At 48.2% G+C, this 25,513-nt stretch overlaps 1 protein-coding gene across 5 annotated transcripts; it reads left to right on the forward strand.

Moving 5' to 3' along the window:
• The first annotated feature begins 5,241 nt into the window (after positions 1-5,241).
• On the forward strand, positions 5,242-16,335 carry SDHAF1 (succinate dehydrogenase complex assembly factor 1). Of its 5 annotated transcripts, XM_040340949.1 has the most exons (5): positions 5,261-5,354; positions 10,043-10,099; positions 11,908-12,264; positions 14,237-14,324; positions 15,963-16,335. In XM_040340949.1, the coding sequence occupies exon 3, from the start codon at positions 11,935-11,937 to the stop codon at positions 12,193-12,195; it is 261 nt and encodes an 86-aa protein (XP_040196883.1). In that variant the 5' UTR covers positions 5,261-5,354; positions 10,043-10,099; positions 11,908-11,934; the 3' UTR covers positions 12,196-12,264; positions 14,237-14,324; positions 15,963-16,335. The 5 variants fall into 5 exon arrangements, with proteins under 5 accessions (XP_040196892.1, XP_040196875.1, XP_040196883.1 ...); XM_040340922.1 differs by lacking the exon at positions 14,237-14,324; XM_040340930.1 differs by lacking the exon at positions 14,237-14,324 and having other exon boundaries at positions 5,280-5,318.
• The last annotated feature ends 9,178 nt before the right edge of the window (positions 16,336-25,513 follow it).

The following is a 25,513-nucleotide window of genomic DNA, read 5'->3' on the forward strand; positions in this document are numbered from 1 at the left end:
CACAATAGAAGACACTGAATCCAGAGCTGTATGTGTGTCAGCTCATATTAGGCGCCTTTCACACGGGCAGCTGTTTTGCCGCAGATAAAAGCATGTTTATGTTTTTCTGTAATCCAAGACTTAGCTGCATTTGTACAGTGCTTTTAGCTGCGGTTGCGTTTAGCCGCGGCACGATATTGAATGGGGATCCGACTTGGATCCCTGCCAATACCAAGCACTGAGTTTGGTATGAATCTTGAGGGGGAACTCCACGCCAAATTTCAAATAAGAAACCGGCATGGGTTCCCCCTACAGGAGCATACCAGACCCTTGAGTCTGCTATGGATTTTAAGGAGACACCCCGTACGCCGAAAAAACAGTGTGGGGTTCCCCCCAAAATCCATACCAGACCCGTATCCGAGCAGCAGCCTGGCCGGTCAGGAAAGGGGTGGGGACGAGCAAGCGCCCCCTCCTCCTTATCCGTGCCAGGCCGCATGCCCTCAACATGGGGGGGTAGGTGCTTTGGGGCGGGGGGCGCCCTGTGGCCCCCCCACCCCAAAGCACCTGTCCCCATGTTGATGAGGACAGGGCCTCTTCCCGACAACCCTGGCAGTTGGTTGTCGGGGTCTGCGGGAGGGGAGCTTATCAGAATCCAGGAGCCTCCTTTAAGAAGGGGGTCCCCAGATGCCGGCCCCCCGCCCTAGGTGAATGAGTATGGGGTACTACACAGGGTTTTTAAAGTAATTTATTAGTCAGCTCCCCCCTCTCTTCTTTAGCTCTTTTACAAGGGGGGCCTGCTTCTTCGTTGTCTTCTGCGGGGGGGGGGTGTCTTTACTGCCGTCTGGTTCTCCTCCGCCGAGGGGGGCCCCGCTTTCTTCCTTAGCTCTTTTACAGCGGCCCCCCTTCCTCCCGGCTTCTTCAACGTTTTCAGCGGGGGGGGGGGGGGATGTGCCGGTCTTCACAGCCGTCTGGTTCTCTTCCGCCGGGGGGCGCTTTCTTCTTTAGCTCTTTTACAGCGGCCCCCCTCCTGGGCTTCTTCTTCGACGTCTTTGGCGGGGGGTGCCCAGGCTTCTGTCGCCTTCTTCTTCTCTTCTTCGATGTTGACACGTCGCTTCCTCCCGCTGTAATGCCGTGTGCGCGGCTCGCACCGATTTATATAGGCCTCTTATGACGTCACAGTCCCATCATGCTCCGGTTGCACGGAAGGCAATTTCAGTACAGGAACCTGTGACACTGTACAGGAGGTCAGGAATAAGAACCTCAAACAGCATTTTGTTTTATTATTTTTACAGATTACTTTGGTCAATTGGTCTTCCATAATCTAGGGGGCTATCAATATCCAACTAGTTCAAGTAAACCTTCACTTTTGATGATGAAAAAATTGCATTTGAAGTTATTCCATTCCTGTTTTTTTAAGGTTGGTGTTTTATTAAAGTGTGCCAACCTTGATAACATAAATAGGATTATCAAGATAACGTACAATATAATTCTCTTTATATTTTTGTCTCAAATAAAAGAAAGAATAGTATAAAAAAAAGTGGCAGTTTCACTCCGGGATGGTTCTATACATGGATTCCTCATTGCAGATTTCTAACCTATTTTGGTTTCAGACTCACTGTGGCAAAATTCAGTTCAGTAACTTCCTCAAACGCATTGGTGAGTGGCGGGGTCTTCCTGGTATAATTCCTTGATCTGACCTGAGTCTCATTTCACAAAGCTAAACACCCCAGGATAAGGATGTGCATTTAAAAAATAAGTGACAGTTTAGAGATTTGAAATAGCATCACATGCCCCCTCCCAAGAAAAAAAAACTCTCTAGCAATACACACCCAACTGAACATGTGCAGAGTGCCCTCAAGGCTCTGTTCTATCAGGAGATGGATTGGGGACTGTGGAAGAAGGGGAGGATCAGAGAAGACAGGATCAAACAGCCTTTTTACACAATGCGCAGGATTAACCCCTTAGGTTCCACAGTGAGTATAACACGCATGCTTTACTGCATATACAGACTGATTTTACTGTTGTGGGTTTATTAAAATGTTATACTTGTTTTAATGCATAGTGAATTGAGCTCTAGTGTTGCACCAGGAGAAACAAACCTCCTATAATGTTGATCAAGGTAAAAAATGTCTGCCTTAGGTGGCAATCATGGCCCCCCGGGCAAATATCTATGGGCCAGATTCATGTAGAAATCCGGCGGCGTAACGTATCCCATTTACGTTACACCGCCACAAGTTTTCAGCGTAAGTGCTTGATTCACAAAGCACTTACCTGTAAACTTGCGGCGGCGTAGCATAAAGCCGTCCGGCGCAAGCCCGCCTAATTCAAATGGGGCGTGTATCATTTAAATTAGGCGCGTTCCCGCGCCGAACGTAATGCGCATGCTCCGTTTTGAAATTTCCTGCCATGCTTTGCGCGAAATGACGTCGCCCCGACGTAATGTTTTGAACAGCGACGTGCGTTGCGTTTCCGCATTCCCGGACGACTTCCGCAAAAAAAAAATTGAAATTAGACGTGGGAACGACGGCCATACTTTAACATGGGCTGTCTATTTTTACACCACCTAAATAGCAGCCGTAACTTTGCGACGGGAAAAGCCGACTAGCGACGACGTAAGAGAATGCGGCGAACCCGCGTGCCTTCGTGGATCGCCGTAAACAGCTAATTTGCATACCCGACGTGGAAAATGACGCGAACTCCACCCAGCGGGCGCCGAAGTATTGCATCCTAAGATCCGAAGGCGTACGAAGCCGTACGCCTGTCGGATCTTAGCCAAATGCCTTTGTATCTTTGTTTGAGAATTCCAAATAAAGATACGACGCGGCAAATTTCAAAGTACGCCGGAGTATCAGCAGATACTCCGGCGTACTTTTTCTGTGAATCTGGCCCTATATGACTATCATTAAAATGTAAATGTAGAACTTTTTTTTCTTTCTCCTGGACTGTGCATACTTAGTATTTAGTTGTAGAGTATGGGCTCACAACAGGGGGGACTGACAACTCATGAGGCCCCCGGGCAATAGGAGATTATGGGGCCCCCAGGCAATAGGAGATTATGGAGCCCCCATGGGCAATAGATTATGGGGCCACACAGTATACACACACACACATACAGCATGCATACACAGTATACACACACAGTATACACACACAGTATACATACACACAGAATACACATACACACACTAAAAAATGTACTGGAGAGGCGGGGCAGCTATTAGCTTGGGATTTAAAAACAAAACAGAGACTTTTACATACTGTCCCTGGTTTTACTGAGGCTGGCAACCCTGATGGGGCCCCCTAGTGGCATGGGGCCCTCAGGCAGTGCCCGAGAGCACGAATGGTTACTCCGCCCCTGGCTCACAATCTACATTTACCCCACTTTCATCCATCTCTGTCATAGGAGTCCACTTTTGCCGGAAAGTGGTGCCTCCCTACCAAGTACAGATCAATGTGCTTGTTTTGCAGAATAAATGATGACTAGTAGGAACTGGCATGCACAGACTCATCATGTATCGCCTTTGAGTTGGATGCCAGAATTCAGGCAATGCAAAGCCATCGCCAGAACACGTTCTCTACAAGAAGTGGGCGTCATCTCTGTGTGGGTTGTGTGTCTTATCTTAGCTACTGGTTATTATCAAGTGTTAAGTCCTTAATATAACAGCAACGTGTTTGGAAGGGAAATTACCTTATGCTGTCTTATTTTAGCAAACTCACCACGCTATTTCACTTTATTTCAGATATTAATTTGATGACATATATTTACCTAGTGACCATTATAGTTCACTGTTGGGGACATTTTGGGATATAAGGTGAATTTTTTTTTAAAAATGTGAAAGATGAAGTTACGCAGAGTAAATAGATACCTAACATGTCACGCTTCAAAATTGCACACGCTCGTGGAATGGCGCCAAACTTCGGTACTTAAAAATCCCCATTGGCGACGCTTTAAAAATGTTTACTGGTTACATGTTTTGAGTTACAGAGGAGATCTAGGGCTAGAATTATTGCTCTCGCTCTAACGTTCGCGGGCAACACCTCACATGTGTGGTTTGAACACTGTTTTCATATGTGGGCGGGACTTACGTATGCATTCACTTCTGTGTGCGAGCACACGAGGACAGGGGCGCTTTAAAAAAAAATGTATTGTTAATTTTACTGACTTTTTTTATTTTGACACTGATAATATGACATGATCGGACCTCTTTACAGTGAAATATTGGGTCAATAAGACCCCACATCTCATCTCTAGGCTGGGAAGCCTAAAAAAAAAAGATCACCGCTTCCTAGCCGAAGCCGGGCCGTTTTTTTTAATACAGAGGCCGGGCGTGACGTCATAACATCGCGCCCGGCCTCTGATGATCATAGAGACTCCGGCGACCATCTGGTCTGCCAGAAATCTCTATGGTCAAGAACCGAGGCCAGTGGATCCTCTGACCGACTCACCGATCCCTCAGGTGAGTCGGTAGAAGCACCGGATGGCGGCAGGAGGGGGGGTGTCCCCTCTCGTCACCCGTAAGAACGATCAAGCGGTTGAACAGCTACTATGATCGTTTTTATGGTGTAGGGAATCGCCGTCTGAGAACAGCAATATCTGAATGATGCCTGTAGCTGCAGGCATCATTCAGATATAGCCCCACGAAGCCGAGGACGTCTTTAGACGTCCAGCCGTTGGCAAGCGGTTAATAAAAAATGGATACGATGGTCCCTTTTTGGTAACTAAGGTGTTACAACAGCGAATTAATATTCGCTGTTGTAACACTGATCCTCAATCCGGCCAATCAGAAGCAGATGATTTTTTACCTTTAATATCTACCTTAAATCGCATTGCTATTTATAGAGTGTACTTGTTTGTAGCTTAAATACTAAAATTTGCACCTAAAACTGTAATTTTGTAAAATGCCAGTAAAAATTTGTCTGTGCCAGTAAATTTTGGGTTTTGTGCCAGTAAATTTCAATCTGGTAGGTTGGCAACAATTGACTGTACAGACAGTAGGTGGCATCAAGAGGCGTTCTGGATAGACCTAGTGACATTGTACAGACAGCTGGTGGCAGCAGAGGGCGCACAGTGTGATGCTGACATAGCCAGCTCGTAGTAAAACTGTACAGACAGCATGTGGCACAAGGAGGCGCGCACTGAGCCCTGGGTAGTGAGACCTTGTCGTGCCAGCAGAACTAGGCGCGCTCTGCTCTGGAAAGAGGCAACGTGTAGTGACAGTATTTAGACAGCTGGTGGCAGCAGAGGTGGCGCTGTGTGCTATGGATAGAGGAAGTCGTGTCCTTCTCTCGCTTTTGTAACTTGTCACTTCCGGGAAGTTGTGAAGCGCGTGGCGTGGAAGGTCAGTGCGTGTAGTGTGCGCCGCATGGAATGGAAGGTTAGTGTGTGTACGTAAATACGGCTTTGTGGGGTGAAATCACAGACAATACATACACCTGTATGTTTCCAGCAGGTATTGCTAGGAGTTGTAGTTCCTGGAAGCTGGTGAAAGGGATGGGTATCGTGTGGGTTGCACACAGTGGTGGGTGTGATGTGAGTCGGACTCGGACCCCCCTGATTGTTACATTGTTCTCCAAATGAAGTGCTCTGTACTGACATTTCCTCGTGGCGTGCCCTCCATTCTGTACTGACACAGTAATGAGACCGCAGAGATTCACGCAAGAACACAGAAAACTGCAGCGATGCTTACCAGCCAATCACAATGTATCCTCTAATGATAATCCCATCCTTTAGTTCAGTCATTGCATCGTTTAGAGCTGTGCACAACCCCGAGGCCCACCAGTCCCGAGGGCCCGCTCTCTCCCCCACCGGTCCCGAGGGCCCGCTCTCTCCCCCACCGGTCCCGAGGGCCCGCTCTCTCCCCCACCGGTCCCGAGGGCCCGCTCTCTCCCCCACCGGTCCCGAGGGCCCGCTCTCTCCCCCACCGGTCCCGAGGGCCCGCTCTCTCCCCCACCGGTCCCGAGGGCCCGCTCTCTCTCCCTCCAGTCCCGAGGGCCCGCTCTCTCCCCCACCAGTCCCGAGGGCCCGCTCTCTCCCCCACCAGTCCCGAGGGCCCGCTCTCTCCCCCACCAGTCCCGAGGGCCCGCTCTCTCCCCCACCAGTCCCGAGGGCCCGCTCTCTCCCCCACCAGTCCCGAGGGCCCGCTCTCTCCCCCACCGGTCCCGAGGGCCCGCTCTCTCCCCCACCGGTCCCGAGGGCCCGCTCTCTCCCCCACCGGTCCCGAGGGCCCGCTCTCTCCCCCACCGGTCCCGAGGGCCCGCTCTCTCCCCCACCAGTCCCGAGGGCCCGCTCTCTCCCCCACCGGTCCCGAGGGCCCGCTCTCTCCCCCACCGGTCCCGAGGGCCCGCTCTCTCCCCCACCGGTCCCGAGGGCCCGCTCTCTCCCCCACCGGTCCCGAGGGCCCGCTCTCTCCCCCACCGGTCCCGAGGGCCCGCTCTCTCCCCCTCCGGTCCCGAGGGCCCGCTCTCTCCCCCACCGGTCCCGAGGGCCCGCTCTCTCTCCCTCCAGTCCCGAGGGCCCGCTCTCTCCCCCACCAGTCCCGAGGGCCCGCTCTCTCCCCCACCAGTCCCGAGGGCCCGCTCTCTCCCCCACCAGTCCCGAGGGCCCGCTCTCTCCCCCACCAGTCCCGAGGGCCCGCTCTCTCCCCCACCAGTCCCGAGGGCCCGCTCTCTCCCCCACCAGTCCCGAGGGCCCGCTCTCTCCCCCACCAGTCCCGAGGGCCCGCTCTCTCCCCCACCAGTCCCGAGGGCCCGCTCTCTCCCCCACCAGTCCCGAGGGCCCGCTCTCTCCCCCACCAGTCCCGAGGGCCCGCTCTCTCCCCCACCAGTCCCGAGGGCCCGCTCTCTCCCCCTCCAGTCCCGAGGGCCCGCTCTCTCCCCCACCAGTCCCGAGGGCCCGCTCTCTCCCCCACCAGTCCCGAGGGCCCGCTCTCTCCCCCACCAGTCCCGAGGGCCCGCTCTCTCGCCCACCAGTCCCGAGGGCCCGCTCTCTCGCCCACCAGTCCCGAGGGCCCGCTCTCTCCCCCACCAGTCCCGAGGGCCCGCTCTCTCCCCCACCAGTCCCGCTCTCTCCCCCACCAGTCCCGAGGGCCCGCTCTCTCCCCCACCAGTCCCGAGGGCCCGCTCTCTCCCCCACCAGTCCCGCTCTCTCCCCCACCAGTCCCGCTCTCTCCCCCACCAGTCCCGAGGGCCCGCTCTCTCTCCCTCCAGTCCCGAGGGCCCGCTCTCTCCCCCACCAGTCCCGAGGGCCCGCTCTCTCCCCCACCAGTCCCGAGGGCCCGCTCTCTCCCCCACCAGTCCCGAGGGCCCGCTCTCTCCCCCACCAGTCCCGAGGGCCCGCTCTCTCCCCCACCAGTCCCGAGGGCCCGCTCTCTCCCCCACCAGTCCCGAGGGCCCGCTCTCTCCCCCTCCAGTCCCGAGGGCCCGCTCTCTCCCCCACCAGTCCCGAGGGCCCGCTCTCTCCCCCACCAGTCCCGAGGGCCCGCTCTCTCCCCCACCAGTCCCGAGGGCCCGCTCTCTCCCCCACCAGTCCCGAGGGCCCGCTCTCTCCCCCACCAGTCCCGAGGGCCCGCTCTCTCCCCCTCCAGTCCCGAGGGCCCGCTCTCTCCCCCACCAGTCCCGAGGGCCCGCTCTCTCCCCCACCAGTCCCGAGGGCCCGCTCTCTCCCCCACCAGTCCCGAGGGCCCGCTCTCTCCCCCACCAGTCCCGAGGGCCCGCTCTCTCCCCCACCAGTCCCGAGGGCCCGCTCTCTCCCCCACCAGTCCCGAGGGCCCGCTCTCTCTCCCTCCAGTCCCGAGGGCCCGCTCTCTCCCTCCAGTCCCGAGGGCCCGCTCTCTCCCCCTTCAGTCCCGAGGGCCCGCTCTCTCTCCCTCCAGTCCCGAGGGCCCGCTCTCTCCCCCACCAGTCCCGAGGGCCCGCTCTCTCCCCCACCAGTCCCGAGGGCCCGCTCTCTCCCCCACAAGTCCCGAGGGCCCGCTCTCTCCCCCACCAGTCCCGAGGGCCCGCTCTCTCCCCCACCAGTCCCGAGGGCCCGCTCTCTCCCCCCCCAGTCCCGCTCTCTCCCCCACCAGTCCCGCTCTCTCCCCCACCAGTCCCGCTCTCTCCCCCACCAGTCCCGAGGGCCCGCTCTCTCCCCCACCAGTCCCGCTCTCTCCCCCACCAGTCCCGCTCTCTCCCCCACCAGTCCCGAGGGCCCGCTCTCTCCCCCACCAGTCCCGAGGGCCCGCTCTCTCCCCCACCAGTCCCGAGGGCCCGCTCTCTCCCCCACCAGTCCCGAGGGCCCGCTCTCTCTCCCTCCAGTCCCGAGGGCCCGCTCTCTCTCCCTCCAGTCCCGAGGGCCCGCTCTCTCCCCCACCAGTCCCGAGGGCCCGCTCTCTCCCCCACCAGTCCCGAGGGCCCGCTCTCTCCCCCACCAGTCCCGAGGGCCCGCTCTCTCCCCCACCAGTCCCGCTCTCTCCCCCACCAGTCCCGCTCTCTCCCCCACCAGTCCCGCTCTCTCCCCCACCAGTCCCGCTCTCTCCCCCACCAGTCCCGAGGGCCCGCTCTCTCCCCCACCAGTCCCGAGGGCCCGCTCTCTCCCCCACCGGGCCCGCTCTCTCCCCCACCGGGCCCGCTCTCTCCCCCACCAGTCCCGCTCTCTCCCCCACCAGTCCCGAGGGCCCGCTCTCTCCCCCACCGGGCCCGCTCTCTCCCCCACCGGGCCCGCTCTCTCCCCCACCGGGCCCGCTCTCTCCCCCACCAGTCCCGAGGGCCCGCTCTCTCCCCCACCGGGCCCGCTCTCTCCCCCACCGGGCCCGCTCTCTCCCCCACCAGTCCCGAGGGCCCGCTCTCTCCCCCACCGGGCCCGCTCTCTCCCCCACCGGTCCCGCTCTCTCCCCCACCGGTCCCGAGGGCCCGCTCTCTCCCCCACCAGTCCCGAGGGCCCGCTCTCTCCCCCACCGGGCCCGCTCTCTCCCCCACCAGTCCTGCTCTCTCCCCCACCAGTCCCGAGGGCCCGCTCTCTCCCCCCCCCCCCGGAGGTGCATGCGAGCATGTGCTTTTTTTTTCATGTTCACGCAAGTCAATTTTTTAATGGGCGCGAACGTTTACGCATTTTGCACGTTGTGTGGGGGTGTCGCCAAGAAATAATGACACTTGCGTGTGACTGCAAAAGGCAGCACATTTTTGTGGATTACAGGAAAATATGTACGGTAATTGCGCACGTTACAGTGGTGTGAGCAAGCCCTAAAATGTAGTCTGGGTGGCAGAGACCCGTGATCTTGGGTGGCAGAGACCCGTGATCTTGGGTGGCAGAGACCCGTGATCTTGGGTGGCAGAGACCCGTGATCTTGGGTGGCAGAGACCCGTGATCTTGGGTGGCAGAGACCCGTGATCTTGGGTGGCAACCCCTCCAAATTCCCTCTTCTAGCACAGACCACCTAAAATCCTCCTAGCACAAATCGCCCCCCCCCTGGCAAACGTACCCCCCCCCCCCATTCAGCACAAACGCTGCCTGCCTCTCCTCTATTTGTATCTTGAGGGTGTATCCACAGCCTTGCAGGGTCTCATAGAGCCACCCTCATGTGCATCCTTCAGCCTGTGATGGTGGTGTTATAGCCCTAGGGATGAGGACGGTCATGTGACCATCATTTAACAAATAAGATGGATGCTCTTAAACCCGGGACAGGGACTACATGTGCTGTTATGTCAAAGGGGTCGAGGGGACCGCATGTACAGCTGATATCGTTGGGCACACATGTGCTGTGCTTTCGGTGAGATAAGGGACTAGTTACTAGTAAGTAAGGGACTAGTTATAGTGAGTAGTTATAAAACCTCTACAGTGCATGTTCTCCACATTTCTTTTCATCCAGAAGTTGAAGCTGGCTGCATTACATTCATAAGGAGCAAGTGACAACAAAAAGTAAAATATATCATCTCAAATAAATAAGTTGATGCTGTATGTTACCTTGGTGGAAGTGAATACTTAAAGCCTTTTTTTTTTTTTTTTTTTTAAAGCTATTTTAATTATACCCTACCCCCAATTGTATTTACTAACTTTTCCTTTTCTGCCATTCTGTTTACCACTCAGAGTGAAGAAAGATACATGATCCTTCTACGTATGGCTTGGCCCAGCTCGATCACATGGGTATGTGGAGTGACTCATTAGTGTTGTGTAAACTTGGATGGGCTGCTTCTCCTATTGGTGGACACAGTTGCGGGGAGTGAATGGGAAATATTCTGCCGACGTATATCTGTGTGCCCGCGATCGGCAAGCGGTTAAATTGGTATATTTCTGCTAGAAAAATTTAGGAACCCCAAACATATAGGATTCAGCGAATGGGTTTTTTGGTGCTGAAACCGATAATGAAAAATACAAGATGCCGAGAAACGGCACCAATACCGAAAGTGACTGTTTTTTTTTGGGGGGGGGGGGGGGTCCTGCCACCCATAAAAGTGATCCCATGTCGAATCTGCCGCCAGGACCATTTTTATTAGTCGCAGATTCGCCTGCAGTACCAGAAAATACTGGGGTTATGGCAGCTAGCTGCTGCCATAACAGTGATATTTAACATAAAAGTAATGATGCAAATGTGGGCGGTCTTGAAGTGGTTAAAGAAAACCTGTATGGAAGAAAAAAAATAGTGGCCACTGCTCCTGAATTTACTTGTCGCCTGGCTGTTAGCATCTTTCTGAAGGCAATAACCTAAAAGTTAGGAATTCTGACTTTGTAATCTGCATGCTGGTTTTGGGTCATTTACTCACAGCAGGACAGAGATGGCCAGGTACTTAGCCATTATAGAATGATATCAGTAATGGCAGCCTCAGTATTTCTCTCTTTATAGGTTATAGAAATCCTGATGTCACGTATATTTATGCTGGTTGGAAGAATTTTCCCTGTAATAGATGAGTTCCTAGGATTGTTTGCTCCATCTAGTGGCCAAATGTGGTATAGTGTGCTAAACTTTCTCAATGAGAAAATGTACTGCATTGTGGCCAGTAAACGGGGCTAACGATCATAGAAATGCATCTATTACAGGAAATCTGTGAAAACTGTTTGTGTGCTTCGACCAGCGAATGTTTTATACATGGAGCACAAGTGTGGAGGCATGAGAAGGTGGAGCAGTCTCCTTTTATCTGCCTGTTCCTACTGGGAATTAGGCCTGCAAGCTGCAGCTACATATAAATATATAAAATTTATTGCTGTATAGTGGAGTTTCCTTTACTGTGTAATACATGTTACCTTCATATGCACTCCCAACACCAGGGGATTGTATAAATGGGCCACTTCATCACTGGAGTGCTCAGAATGAATTGAATCATTTAGTTTTGCCTTAGAGTGGATAAAAAGCATTTGCCATGATGTAAGAGCCTGTGATTACAAAAAGATTTTCCAACTGCATCAGAAACTGGAATTCCTCTGTCATATGACAATGATCTGTCCCTGAGATTGCCTGCTATGCCTCACTGCCAGCAGATCACATGCTTTCCCATACCCAGGAGCACTAAGTAGTGTCGCTAGCTGTGATGAAGGAGCAGCAATGGAGCGTGTGCAAGATTCGTATATAATGGGGTTGCAAGGGTGTGGTGACATTGGGGGTTATTTACAAAAGGCAAATCCACTTTGCACTACAAGTATATTTGGAAGCACAGCCACTGTAGATCCGAGGGGGACACACAAGGAAAATAAAAAACAGTATTTTAGCTTGCACATGGTTGGATGATAAAATCAGCAGAGCTTCCCCTCATTTCAGATCTTCCACTTTAGATCTACAGCGACTGAACTTCCAAATACACTTTGCACTACAAGTGGATTTGCCTTTTGTAAATAGCCCTCATTGTGGTTTCCTAGGTTATAGACACCTTGATGAGAAACTTGGGTATAATACAAAAAAGGTTGTATTGGGGAGACCTAGTGTTGCTAATACAATAACAATGTCTGTTTTGCATTCCTAGGAGGCTGATCCGGCAATGTGAGCTACGATGATAAGACATAGCAACCTCCAGAAACAAGTTCTCAGTCTGTATAAACAGTTTTTACGGGCTGGCAAAGACAAGCCAGGGGCCCTTCCCCAAATCCAGCATGAGTTCAGGAAGAACACAAAGATTCCGAGGACTGAGATTATGCGCATTGAGTACCTGGTGCGCAGGGGCCGTAGGCAGCTGGATCAGCTGAAAGATGTGACTACCAAGCAGGTCGGGTTTTTCACCAAACCCCCTTCAAATCCATCTGGACCTACATGACCCAAAGCAGGATGAGCTTTGTGCACCTGGACTTGTCTCTTGGAATCCACAGGATAACAATGTAAACAGGTATTTGTCTAATATGGCTTGCATCAAAATGTTTTCATTGGAGAATTGTTTTGAAACTAAAGGTGCCCATACATGTGATTGATCATTTGAATTTATCTTTTGCTTAAAACTATCATTTGATAAAGCACAGAAAAGAAAATTTTTGTCTAATTTTGGATTTTCCTTTTTTTGAAGAAAATGTTTGTGGTTTTAAATAATTGCACACTTCCGAAACAGTTTATCGCACAGTGATCTTGTTTCATGCGTGACCAGCATTGAGGTATAATGATCACTTGGGGGTATATTTAAGGAGTGAATGCCACATTCACCAAACCTTACCAGTGCATGTATCTTAAAGTGGTTGTAAAGGCTGAAGATTTTTTTTATGCATGAAGGTAAAAAAAAAACTATGCTGCTCCCACTGCTGTCAATTACAGCCAGTGAGCCAATGGGGGGGGGGGGGGGCAGAAATCGCAGCTGTCATATTGACCCATAGAGCAGAGCTCGGGAGAGGGCACACATCAGTACCTCCACAACAAGTGATTTGCTATTGGGGAGCACTGGTCAAGGGGGGGAGCCAGGTATGCTGACAAGGGTCCCGAGAAGAGAATTGGAGCTTCTCTGTGCAAGACCAATTCACAGAGCAGGTTAAGTATAACACTTTTTTTTTTTTTTTACCTGAACCTTTAATACCACTTTAAGTTACGGTGATTCACTTGCAGTGAATGTCACATTCACTGCTTTATAAGCAGGTCCCTTGCTATCGGGGAAGTGATTTAAATGGTCCTTTCCATGTGCTGACCCAGTGATCTTGTATTTTAAGCAGGAGATTTTAAAGTAAAATCCCAGCCCACATTTTGGTTGATTAATTATTGGCTGGGATCTCATTCTCTGAAAATGCTTATTGTTTCCAGAACATAGAGATGCAGCACTGTGGGCCGGAAAGGCCCAACTTCCTGCAGCGGGTCTTTATTGTATATCCAGAAACAAAAAGGCTGTTCACTTGCATTTTAATAACTGAATTGTGTCATACCTAGAGTAAATAGGATTATATATATATTGTACTCGCATAAAATGAAATGTATTTCTGCTGTGGTTGAATTGCTTTTGCAAATATGGGTTTTATAAGGCACAGTAATAGTAAGACGGAGGCATGAGAAGGTGGAGCAGTCTCCTCTACTGCTCTTACTGGTATTTTCCTCCCAGATTAATTTTGCATGTGCTTGTTGGCCTCCCATTCCTGTTGGGAATCTAAATTGCATTTTGCATTAACAACTTTTTATTGCCTTTGATTCAAAATGTAATTAAAGTGACTGTATTGCAAAACTTACAAATACATGTAACTTGTAAATGTCTCTTCTGCTGCCACCAAAACATGACGAGAGTAAACGCCCCTTCCACTGCCGGTACCACCAAACACTGCTAGCGTAAAGAGGAATCCTCTGCTGAAGTTTTCAGGATGGTCGGTCTACCATGTCTCCTGCTGCTCTGCATTATTCTTGCCACTGACCCCCCCCCCTGTCCTGTCCTGTACTGACACAGAGGATGGCAGGAAGAATGGCTGAGCCCAGCAGCCTCCCAAACCCTGCTGTCACAGCCACTTCTGACAAAGGTTCAGCACTTTCAGGCAGTTTTAAAGCTTGCTTACAAGTCCCTCCCCACACATTCCTATTGGCCCGTCACTGTAATGGGCAATAGGAATGTGCAAGACATAGGAAGGGACTGGCAAACTTCAGCAATATTTGTACGTGCCAAAGCCTTGCCTGTTGGATCAGAGTGGTATTTAACCATTTTGGAGATTGATGCAGAGGTAACATCTAGTAATCCTGCAGTTTATATCTGAAGCAGTTATTTTTTTTTTTAATTTAATGACCGATCCTCTTTAAAAGCAAATCTGTAATGAGTGAGTAATGGTGGCTGCGATTGCTGACCACTTATTTTGAAGACCCTTGTTCCCAGGTGGCCATACTGATGCTGTCTTGAACCCTTTCAGATTCGATGACCTAGAAACAGTATAGGAAGGAGGGCTTGTGACGCTCTTTTAGAGAATGCTTGTTCCAGGGTTTAATTCACACAACCAGGTATGTAGCATTTTCAGGAGGTGGGCAGCAATGGCAGCCCCTAAATGTGTTGTAAAAGGACGTCCTTGACTGGAAACAGGCTTGAAACCCATAAAGTCAGGTGACCTAATGTGTAAGAGTATCGTTTACTGTCACTTCTTGCATTAAAGTTGGATAGAATAGGGGTTAGGCAACCTCAGGGTTCCTATATTACGCCGTAAGCATAGATTCACATGGGAGTCCACGTTTTTCTGGGTAGAGCTGCCATAGTGCACAGGATACACTGACAGATGCAAGGATTGGTTATGGCAGAACAGGAACTTTTTTAAGGTGAGAAGTGGCATGAAGAGGGCTTTATTCTTCCCCAGTCAAATGCTTCTTTAAGGCCCCTCTCACACTGGGGTGTTTTTTTCAGGTGCTTTTGAGCTAAACATAGCGCCTAAAAACAACCCCCCTGCAGTCTGTGTGAAAGCCTGAGGGTTTTCACACTGAGTGTGTACCGCTCATCCACCGCTCATGCCCTTTGAAATTATTGGGCAACGCGGCTGAACCGCTGGCTTTGTGGGTGGTTTTAACCCTTATTTGGCCGCTTGCAGGGGTTAAAAGCGCCCCGCTAGCAGTGGTAAAAGGGGTGCTTTACCACCGATGCCACCCCAGTGTGAAAGGGAGGGGCCTAAAGGATCAATTCATCTTCTCATAAAAAAAATCCTTGGCGCATGTGATTTCCCCCCCACCCCTTTCACCACCCTCTGTAGCTGATGTAATTTTGCACGTGCTTGTTGGCCTCCCATTCCTGTTTGGAATCGGCTCTTTAAAATTTCATTAAAGGGTTTGTAAACCCTTGTGTTTTTTTTATTTTTATTATATAACAAACACGTCATACTTGCCTCCACTGTGCAGTTTGTTTTGCACAGTGTAGCCCCGATCCTGGTCGTCTGGGGTCCCTCGGGAGCTCCTCCCAACATCGGTAAACCTCCTGGGAACTTGCGGGTGTGATTCCCCAGTGCAGCATTTGCATCTATTGAGACAGAATGCCGGCCTTGGATTTGATTGACATCAGCAGGAACCAATGGCCATGCTGCTATCAATCTATCCAATCAAGAGCCGAGAACCCCGGGACAGAGAAGGAGCGCATCTCCGCCGAGGCATCAAATGGCTCGGGTGAGGTGCTGGTGCTGCTGCTGCTTGCGGGCCAGTCACTGTCAGAAGTTTTCACCTTAATGCATGGGATGCATTAAGTTGAAAAAACATGAGGGTTTACAACCCCTTTAAACAGTGCTAGAGGCTGTATAGCAACATATTGCTTACAGTAGTGAGTGCTGATCAATGAGAATCTTATTGGAAAGGAGTCTCAAAAGCATTCTCATTGGTCTGTGTTCACATGGCCAGTGTACAGCAGTGAGCGTTCCCAAATGCTAGCATTATGCTGCTACACAACCTCTGGCACTGTGTAGTGATGTTTTAAAGAGTCAGACCAGGCTGGAAAGGATGGCGGAATATTGGGATCACATAAGTTACATGTAACAGGGACCAGAGGGGCAGGGAAGGTGTTGTGATTTATTATGAAAAGATGAACTAACCTTTTAAGAGAAACTTGAGATGTATGTAAATCGCAGTAAAAGGCGCTTCTGTTATGTAACTGTTTTATGTGTTTCTTAGGTTTGGTCATGCGGGATACAAGAGGATGATATAGAAACCTCCCAAGTTTGTACACAATACTTTCACTGACTTGGAAAGACCAGCTCTTGTTGCTGCCATGATTGCAGCATGAAGCCTTCCCTGAAGGAAGATCGTTTCTGCATCATGTCTTTGGCCATCCTGAATCATCTGAACTGTTGTAATTTCTTCACTCAACATATCTAAATTCGACTGTCCAGAATTTCCAACGTTATAGAGTATATATTTGAGTCTTTATGGATTGCACTGGAACTGGCTGGTGCCATGTAGCAAATTTTCTCACTAACCGGCTAAAAATTATATGTGTAACCATAAAAAAACTGTAAATTATCCAATAAAATTATGTTGGGCTTTCGAATCTGATTTGTTTTTTGTTATCATATATAGAGTGCAAAATTTGTAGCAGTTGCTTAATCTTTGATCATCAGTGATCCAATAGATGTAGTAGATCAGGGGTCGACAATATCCGGGCGCCCGATCGAAATTGCGAAAATAAATTGCGACTTGGCGCCCGCCGGTAATTGAGTCCGCGACCTACAAGGCCGCAGAGCCGTGGCCTCAATTACCGGCCGTCGTGGGCCCGCAGCGATCGCGAGGTGGGGGTGCACAGAGGCACAGGATCCTGTGTCTCCGTGCGCCCCCCCACCTCGCGATCACGGCGGACCCACGACGGCCGTTAATTGAGGCCGCGGCTTTGCAGCCTTGTGAAGGCCCAAGCTTACGTCTGTGACCTGGCGCCATCTGGTGGTGGCTGTTGGCATTACAAGTAAAACAGCAGTTCTTAAAGTGTTTTACTGCCATCTCCTTCCCTCTAATTAGAACCCCCAAACATTATATTTTTTTTTATTCCAACACCCTAGAGAATAAGAAGTTATCCCTTTTTTTTTTTTTTTTTTTTTTTTAAATATTGTGAAAGATAATGTTACGCTGACTAAATTGATACCCAACATGTCCCACTTCAAAATTGCGTCCGCTCTAGGAACTTTTACCCTTTAAAATCTCCATAGGCGACGTTTTAAAAAAAAAAAAATCTACAGGTTGCATGTTTTGAGTTACAGAGGAGGTCTAGGGCTAGAATTATTGCTCTCCAACAATCGCGGCGATACCTCACGTGTGGTTTGAATACCGTTTACATAGGCAGGCGCTACTCAGGTATGTGTTCGCTTCTGCGCGCAAGCTTGGCGGGACGGGCGCGTTTTCTGGCTCCTAACTTTTTTAGCTGGCTCCTAGATTCTTTTTCCAGGGTTTATGTCATGGTGGTTATTGCATACATAATCAAGGTGTAGGGTGTACACACCATAAAATTATGTTCTCACGGTCCAATCCTGTAAGTGGCAGCACAACTTGAAGGTTTAAGACTGCCTATAACCCAACTCAATGGACACTGGCAAACAAACTGTAGGCCAGCCCAGGAGAACCCCCCCCCGTCTCAGTTTTTTTTATAGCAAAATTGTACTGAGAGCATGATCATAAACACAGTGGCGGTCATTTATGAAAGGCAAATCCACTTTGCATTACAAGTGCACTTGGAAATGCAGTCGCTTTAGATCTGAGGAGAGGGTCTGAAATGAGGGGAAGCTCTGCTGATTTTATCATCCAATCATGTACAAGCAAAAAAAAAAGTTTTCCCCTTGCATGTCCCCCTCATATCTACAGCGACTGCACTTGTAGTGCAAAGTGGATTTGCCTTTCGTAAATGACCCCCAATGGGTAGGAACTGTGTTCCCCAATGGACGCTAAGGAAAGGATTTTTATGACGAGTACAAATATCATGCTGTCTCTCATTTAAGACTTCCTGTTAAGGTAGCGCCTGACACCTAGAAATGAGAAGCTGGAGTAACTTTATTTGGTCCAAACTGGATTACAAAATAGGAAATTTACTGAAAGTCTTAGACAGCAGAACAATTACCAGGTTGAGGTAAAAGTCAGAAACTACATTTAGTCAAGGAGGAAATCCTGGTCCTCAACACCACACTGTCCTGGTAGGACAGCTTTTGGCTTCATGGCCAGGCATTCACTGCGCCAATGCGCTGCGCTCTGATTGGACAGGCGATCGCCTGTGACCTGTCATGTGTCCCAGGCGATCACCTACAGGGAGGGGCCGCCAAAAGACGATATGACGTATCGCCTTAGTGGCCCCTCGGCAGAAAGAGGCAGTGGGACAGGATGTCCCACTCCTCCTGAAGCCCCCACTCCCCCCCCCCCCCCAAAAAAAATTACATGCACACGTGTGGCATGTAAGGGGGCGAGGAGTGGATTAAGCGGAAGTTCCACTTTTGGGTGGAACTCCGCTTTAATGAATGAATGAATGAGAAACTTATATAGCGCGACACATGCAAATTTAATCACCTCTGGGCGCTTGATGTACCTATCTCTTTTGATATCAAGAGATGAGTTTTGATCTTTTTCCTTAAGGCTAAGTGGTTCTCCTCCAACCGAACGCTGGTTGGTAAAGCGTTCCATAGTCTGGGACCTTGGACCGCGAATCTTCTATCTCCTTTGGACTTGTAGTTGGCTTTCGGTATCTGAAGAAGATTTTGATTGGTGGAACGCGATTGGGATTATGGGCTTTTATTTTTTCGCATAGATAATGGAGAGCACTTCCATGGATACATCTATGGGTTAGAGTGCTTTAAAAGCAATTCTGTCTTTTACTGGCAACCAGTGAAGGGTTCTCAGTGACAGTGAGATTGATTCCCAGGGTTTTTTTCCCAGTGACAAGTCTGGCGGCCATATTTTGAACGACTTGCAGACGAGCGATTTGGTACTTTGGGAGTCTGAGATAAAGGGCATTTGCATAATCCAGTCTGGAGTTCACAATTGATCCCACTACGATCGCTATGTCTTCTTTGGGAATAAAGGGAGTCAGTCTGCGTAGTAGGCGCAGCAGATGGTGAGATCCGCTGACTACTGACCCTATTTGTGCATCCATTGTCATGTCGGAGTCGAAGATGACCCCGAGACTTTTGACTTTGGCGCTGGGGGAGATGATTTTGCCCAGAATGGGCGGGGGTATCCACGGTGTTGCATTCCTCCGTTTGGCGTGAAACAGGAGAAGTTCTGTTTTTGCTCCGTTGAGTTTAAGGTAACTCTTTGTCATCCAGTTCTCTATCAAAGAGAGGCATGTCTCTAGATTGAGGTGGTGATCCTTTCTATTGCAAATGCGGAAATATAGTTGTGTGTCATCTGCATATGAGTGATAAAGCATTTTTTGGCTGCTGATGATTTCAAAAAGAGGACGAAGATAGATGTTGAATAACACCAGCGACAGAGGCGATCCTTGAGGGACTCCGCACGATACTGTGCGTTTTTCAGAAGTGAAGGGTCCTAACTTTACTGTTTGAGATCGGTTTTCCAAAAAAGAGGAGAACCAAGATAAATCGCCTTCTGCAACTCTGGCTACTTCAGTTAGCCTTGTCAATAATAGTTTGTGGTCTACAGTGTCAAAAGCTGCGCTTAGGTCTAACAGAACCAGAAGACAAGATTCTCCTTCGTCTGCGGCCTCAAGAGCGTCGTCCCATATTTTGAGCAATGCTGTTTCCGTATCGTGTCCGGGCTGGAAGCCAGATTGAAATGGCTAGATTTTGTAATGGCTTTAAGGCCTTACAAAGTCTAGAGCCACCTCTGAATGCTAGTAAATAAGTAAAGTTGTGTTCACTTTGACTACCTATTAATGTGCGAGGCAAGTACCCTTGTAAACACATAATGTATAGCCCAGCTTTATCTTATTCACCAAGATTCACTTTTCCAGGTAAACAGTCTTTAATCCTTTAGCCTCGATGAACCACACACGAATCGCACAGGAACTGTACCCCTGTGCAATTCATATGTAGCCCAGTGCAGTGTGATTTTAATCCCATTCATTTTGAATGGATTCAAATCAGGCTGCTTCGCACCAAAGGTTCACTTTTTTGGAGCTGCATCACAACCAGATCACACGGTTGTTTTGTACCATGTGATCCAATGCAGGCAAATGCATTGCATTTGGGGGAGTCGTTAACTTTGTATTGACCTGCAGCGGATCACAAGGACAGTGCTATTGGAATGCGCATTAGTGTAAACCTAGGCTTAGAAATGAACAGTGGATGTGTGAATTTGCCTTATTTATGCTTTCTTCCACGAGCATTCTTTATGAATGCCTAAAGTGATTGTAAAGTGTTATTTTTAACTAAAAAAGAAAAATTATACTTACCTGCCCTGTGTAATGTTTTGCACAGAGCAGCCCAGATCCTCCTCTTCTCAGATCCCTCTTCGGTGCTCCTGGGCCCTCCCTCCTGTTTCCCCACAGCAAGCAGCTTGCTATGGGTGCACCCAAGGGGAGCTGCAGCTCCCGATGTCCATTCAGACATGGATCTGCAGCCCGGTCCCCTTTAACTTATTGGCTGACTGACTTTGATTGACGGCAGCTGCAGCCAATGGTGCCATGCTGCTGTCTCAGCCAATCAGGAGGGAAGTCCCAGGCAGTTGATACACTGCTGGATAGAGATGGGCTCAGGTAAGTATTAACCTCTTGACCACCGCCCCATGTCAAAAAGACGTCCTCTTTTTAAAGTTGAATATCTCGATAACGGCAGCAGCTGCTGCCACAACCGAGATATTCATCTTTTCAGGGGGCGGTGGTGTACACGATAACGGCGGTCTCCGCGGCGGATTCGCCGCGAGATCGCCGTTATCGGTGGCGGGAGAGGGCCCCCCCCCCCTCCCGCCGCTCTCCCGCGCCCTCCGCCGCTTACCGGAGCCGTCGGTAGCGGCGGAGGGGATCGGATGTGTCCGGCAGCTGAGCGGGGACGGGACTGAAGGAGAAATCTCCTTCACCCGTCCTCATAGCTCTGCTGGGCGGAAGTGACGTCAAAACGTCAGTCCCGCCCAGCCTCTTAAAGAAACTTTTTTTTTGTCATTTGAAAAAATGACTTTTTTTTTTTATTTTATTTTTTGCATTTAAGTCTAAATATGAGATCTGAGGTCTTTTTGACCCCAGATCTCATATTTAAGAGGACCTGTCATGCTTTTTTCTATTACAAGGGATGTTTACATTCCTTGTAATAGGAATAAAAGTGATAAATTTTTTTTTTTTTTTTTTTTCAGTGTAAAAAATTATAAAACGAAATAAAAATAAATAAGAAAACCAAAAAAAATTTTTTTAAAGCGCCCCGTCCCGACGAGCTCGCGCGCAGAAGCATACGCGAGTAGCGCCCGCATATGAAAACGGTATTCAAACCACACAAGTGAGGTATCGCCGCGATCGTTAGAAGGAGAGCAATAATTCTAGCCCTAGACCTACTCTGCAACTCAAAAAATGCAACCTGTAGAATTTTTTAAACGTCGCCTATCGAGATTTTTAAGGGTAAAAGTTTGACGCCATGCCACGAGCGGGCGCAATTTTTAAGCGTGACATGTTGGGTATCATTTTACTCGGCGTAACATTATCTTTCACAATATATAAAAAAATTGGGCAAAATGTATTGTTGTCTTATTTTTTAATTCAAAAAAGTGATTTTTATCCAAAAAAAGTGCGCTTGTAAGACCGCTGCGCAAATACGGTGTGACAAAAAGTATTGCAATGACTGCCATTTTATTCCCTAGGATGTCTGCTAAAAAAAATATATAATGTTTGGGGGTTCTGATTAATTTTCTAGCAAAAAAATTGTGATTTTCACATGAAGGAGAGAAGTGCCAGAATTCACCTGGTGGGCAAGTGGTTAAGGCGGCTGCTGCACACAGAAGTTTTTTTTATCTTAATGCTTAGAATGCATCAAGGAAAAATGCTTCAGCCTTTACAACCCCTTTATGAAATCCAATCCTTGGTCTGTTCAGTGTTGAAGCCTTCTCGTGGGTATACATCAGGGATCCTCAAACTACGGCCCTCCAGCTCTTGCGGAACTACACATCCCATGAGGCATTGTAAAACTCTGACATTCACAGACGACTAGGCATGATGGGAATTGTAGTTCCTGATCAACTGGAGGGCCATAGTTTGAAGACCCCTGGTATACACAGATGTGATCCCCTATAGGAGCACCAAGGTCAATCACTGAATGGAGAGAAGAGGATGGGTACATCAATATAAAAAAATCACCATTACCCCCTCCCCCATACAAACTCCAACCTTTGCTTACTTCTGGAATCAGCAGTACATAATGGTTAGATTGCCATATTGCAAAAAGAATTACAACAGGATACTTTTTTTTTTAATAAAAGTTTGCGGTTTATTAAATTTACATGTGCAGTTTTAGTTCATTAAATTGTGTACAATTCTTCACAGAAGAAAATCAGGCATGATGACATTTGCTAAGGCAATATGAGGTATTGGACTTCGCAATTATACACAACTTAGAACGCTGTTTAAAAAATCCCGCTACCTGTATGTAAAATACAAAAAAAAAAAAAACACAGTTCTGTTCTCTCTTGAGCAGCATTTTCAGGATGTGAGTGAAGGGAGAAGACAATGTAACAATTCATTATTTAATGCTAGTAACACGTTAAAGGCCAACGCCAGCTTTCATTTACCATCATTTTAAATAGGTTGTCTGGACCAAGCGGTTCCAAACTATTTTCTTCACCAACACACATGCCTGCTGGGAGTGTTGTGTAGATTATATGTAGCATCAGCGTCATACAGCGCTGTGTATACTGTATGTAGCATCAGCGTCATACGGCGCTGTGTATACTGTATGTAGCATCAGCGTCATACGGCGCTGTGTATACTGTATGTAGCATCAGTGTCATACGGCGCTGTGTATACTGTATGTAGCATCGGTGTCATACGGCGCTGTGTATACTGTATGTAGCATCGGCGTCATACGGCGCTGTGTATACTGTATGCAGCATCAGCGTCACGCAGGACTGTGTATACTGTATGTAGCATTAGCGTCATACGGCGCTGTGTATACTGTATCAGCGTCATACGGCGCTGTGTATACTGTATCAGCGTCAGCGTCATACAGCGCTGTTTTAGGAACTTCCTTTCCTGGAATGAAATCAGGTTGGGCTGAGCGCTGGTCAGCCATTCATAGAAAGCCTTGTATTTTATGGATGACTACAAGGCTTCCTCTGATTGGACGAGATGGAGATTGTGACATTATCCACCTTCCTCTCCACCTCAGGCAGTAAGCCTAGTATTCATTCATAAAAAATACAAGCCTACCTGTGAATTTATGAGCAGCTTTCAGCCCGACTTGATTTTTCCTTCAGAAATGGGAAGTCATCATACCGCAGCCGAAACCCATCGCTGTATACCGTGTATGAAGCTCATGCTACATATAGTTTACACCGCATTCTCAGTTGGCAAAGGTGTTGGTGAAGGAAATTGTTTGAACCAGCTTCATCCAAATTAGTCAAGTTAAAAAGAAAGTTGGGAGTTGCCCAACTCTGTACAAGTGATTTTTTTTTCAATAAACGGATTAAAAAAAAAAAAGGGGGGAAGAAGAAAGTTGGGAGTTTAGTTTTAAATTTCCTGCCTCGGTGTCACAGCCACACAATGAGAGGAATACCACCCAATGAAGTCACTGAATACAACAATATCTGTAAACAACAAAAAAACATTACCTCTGTGCAGGTGTTTTACCTGTTCATATCATTTCTATTTACTTTGTGATTCATAAATTTGTATATGCCAGATAAATGACATGATCGTTATTTTGTTTAAAAGCTGCAGCGGCATATACAAAATGTATGAATCGCAAAGTAAAGAGAAGTAATCTGAACACACCTACCCAGACGTAACTTTTTTTTTTTTTAAACTTAAACCACTTGCTGACCACACGCTGCAGTTGTACTGCGGCGAGGCCATTCGGCTGTGCGAAACAACGTACCTGTACATTGTTTCATGTACTAGCCTGTGTGGGGGAGCCAATCAATGGGTCAGGCGGGCGCAATCATTTCCCACAGACACAGATCGGGGATCTGCCTATGTAAACAAGGCAGATCTCGGTTCTGACGGGGGAGAACACAAAGATCTCGTCTTCCTACCAAGCTGGAAGATGGGTCTGTGTTGTCCCAGACAGTCCATCCCATATACAGTTTGTAAACACTCTCAGGTGTTAACCTCTTCCCTGCCAGTGTCAGTACAATGTTAGTGCATATTTTTATCATTGATCACTGTATTGATGTCACTGGTTCCCCAAAAAAAAAAAATGTCACTTAGTGTCAGATTTGTCCACTACAATGTCGCAATCCTGCTAAAAAAAAAAAATCGCGCCATTACTAGTAAAAAAAATAAATAATGTAATAAAAATGTCATAAATCTTTCCCCCATTTTGTAGACACTATAACTTTTGCGCAAACCAATCAATATATGCTTATACATATTGGCCTAAATGGATTTTTCTTTTGCTAGAAAATTGATTAGGACGGGCATTGATGAAGAAATTAGATTTTGAATTTTTTATTTATTGGGTATATTTTATAGCAGAAAGTAAATTTTTATATATATATATATATATATATATATATATATATATATATATATATATATATATATATATATATATATATATATATATATATATATAATTTTTCAAAATTGTCGGCTTTTTTTGTTTATAGCGCAAAAAATAAAACCGCAGAGGTGATCAAATACCACCAAAAGAAAGCTCTACTTGTGGGGGGAAAAAAAAAGGACATACATTTTGTTTGTGTACGGCGTCGCACAACGCAGTGATGCAACAAATGGCCTGCTCAGACTTGTGGGGGGGGTTTAAAACTTTTCTGGTCCTTAAGTGGTTAATATAAAAAATATCTGTGCCTGGCATTGTTTAGTAATAGTATATAAGGGTAACAGATGGAGCTGTGGCTTCTGAAGTTTTGCGCACTATACCCAACGGGAATGTAAGGGTAAATCTCACCATATCTAGATGGAGCAAAAATAAAACATATCTTGGGGGTGGCTTTACAGCAGGCATAAAATAACAATAATAAGAGTTTCTGCAAGAAATTCCACCATCTACATCAGGGGTCCTCAAACTTTTTAAACAGGGGGCCAGTTCATGGTCTCTCAGACTGTTGGGGGGCCAGACTATAGTTTAAAAAAATATGAACAAATTCCTATGCACACATCTTATTTGTAGATTCTACATCATCAATTTGTAAGGATAACAGAGGTGCTTCCGGCCCCATATCTCAGAGCTCTAGGACTGTCCCCCATTCCTGCTCTGGACAAATAGCAGGAGATATGGACACTGGCTAAGCCACATATTACCACTAGTTATTAATGATATTATATGAACTGGCTCAGGCACATATTAGAGCACATCTGCAGACATAGAAGTATTATTATACATCAAACACAGCCTAAGGAAAAAAATAATATGACTAGGACAGTAGTTTTGTCATTAAATCTAAACTAAAAACAACTCGACTCAAATTCAGACTCGAGAAGCCACAAACATCCATGGTTTTTGCAGATACACAAGTGCGGCTCTCAGGACCCTGGTACCTCAATGACATCCTGGGAGTTTCCAGATCAAGATGATTTTTCACTAGGGAGCCTAAAATCTGATGATGTCAACAAGTATTATAGTCACTGACATTACAAC

The sequence above is a fragment of the Rana temporaria genome, chromosome 1 (assembly GCF_905171775.1).
Source record: "Rana temporaria chromosome 1, aRanTem1.1, whole genome shotgun sequence".
Lineage (NCBI taxonomy): Eukaryota > Metazoa > Chordata > Amphibia > Anura > Ranidae > Rana > Rana temporaria.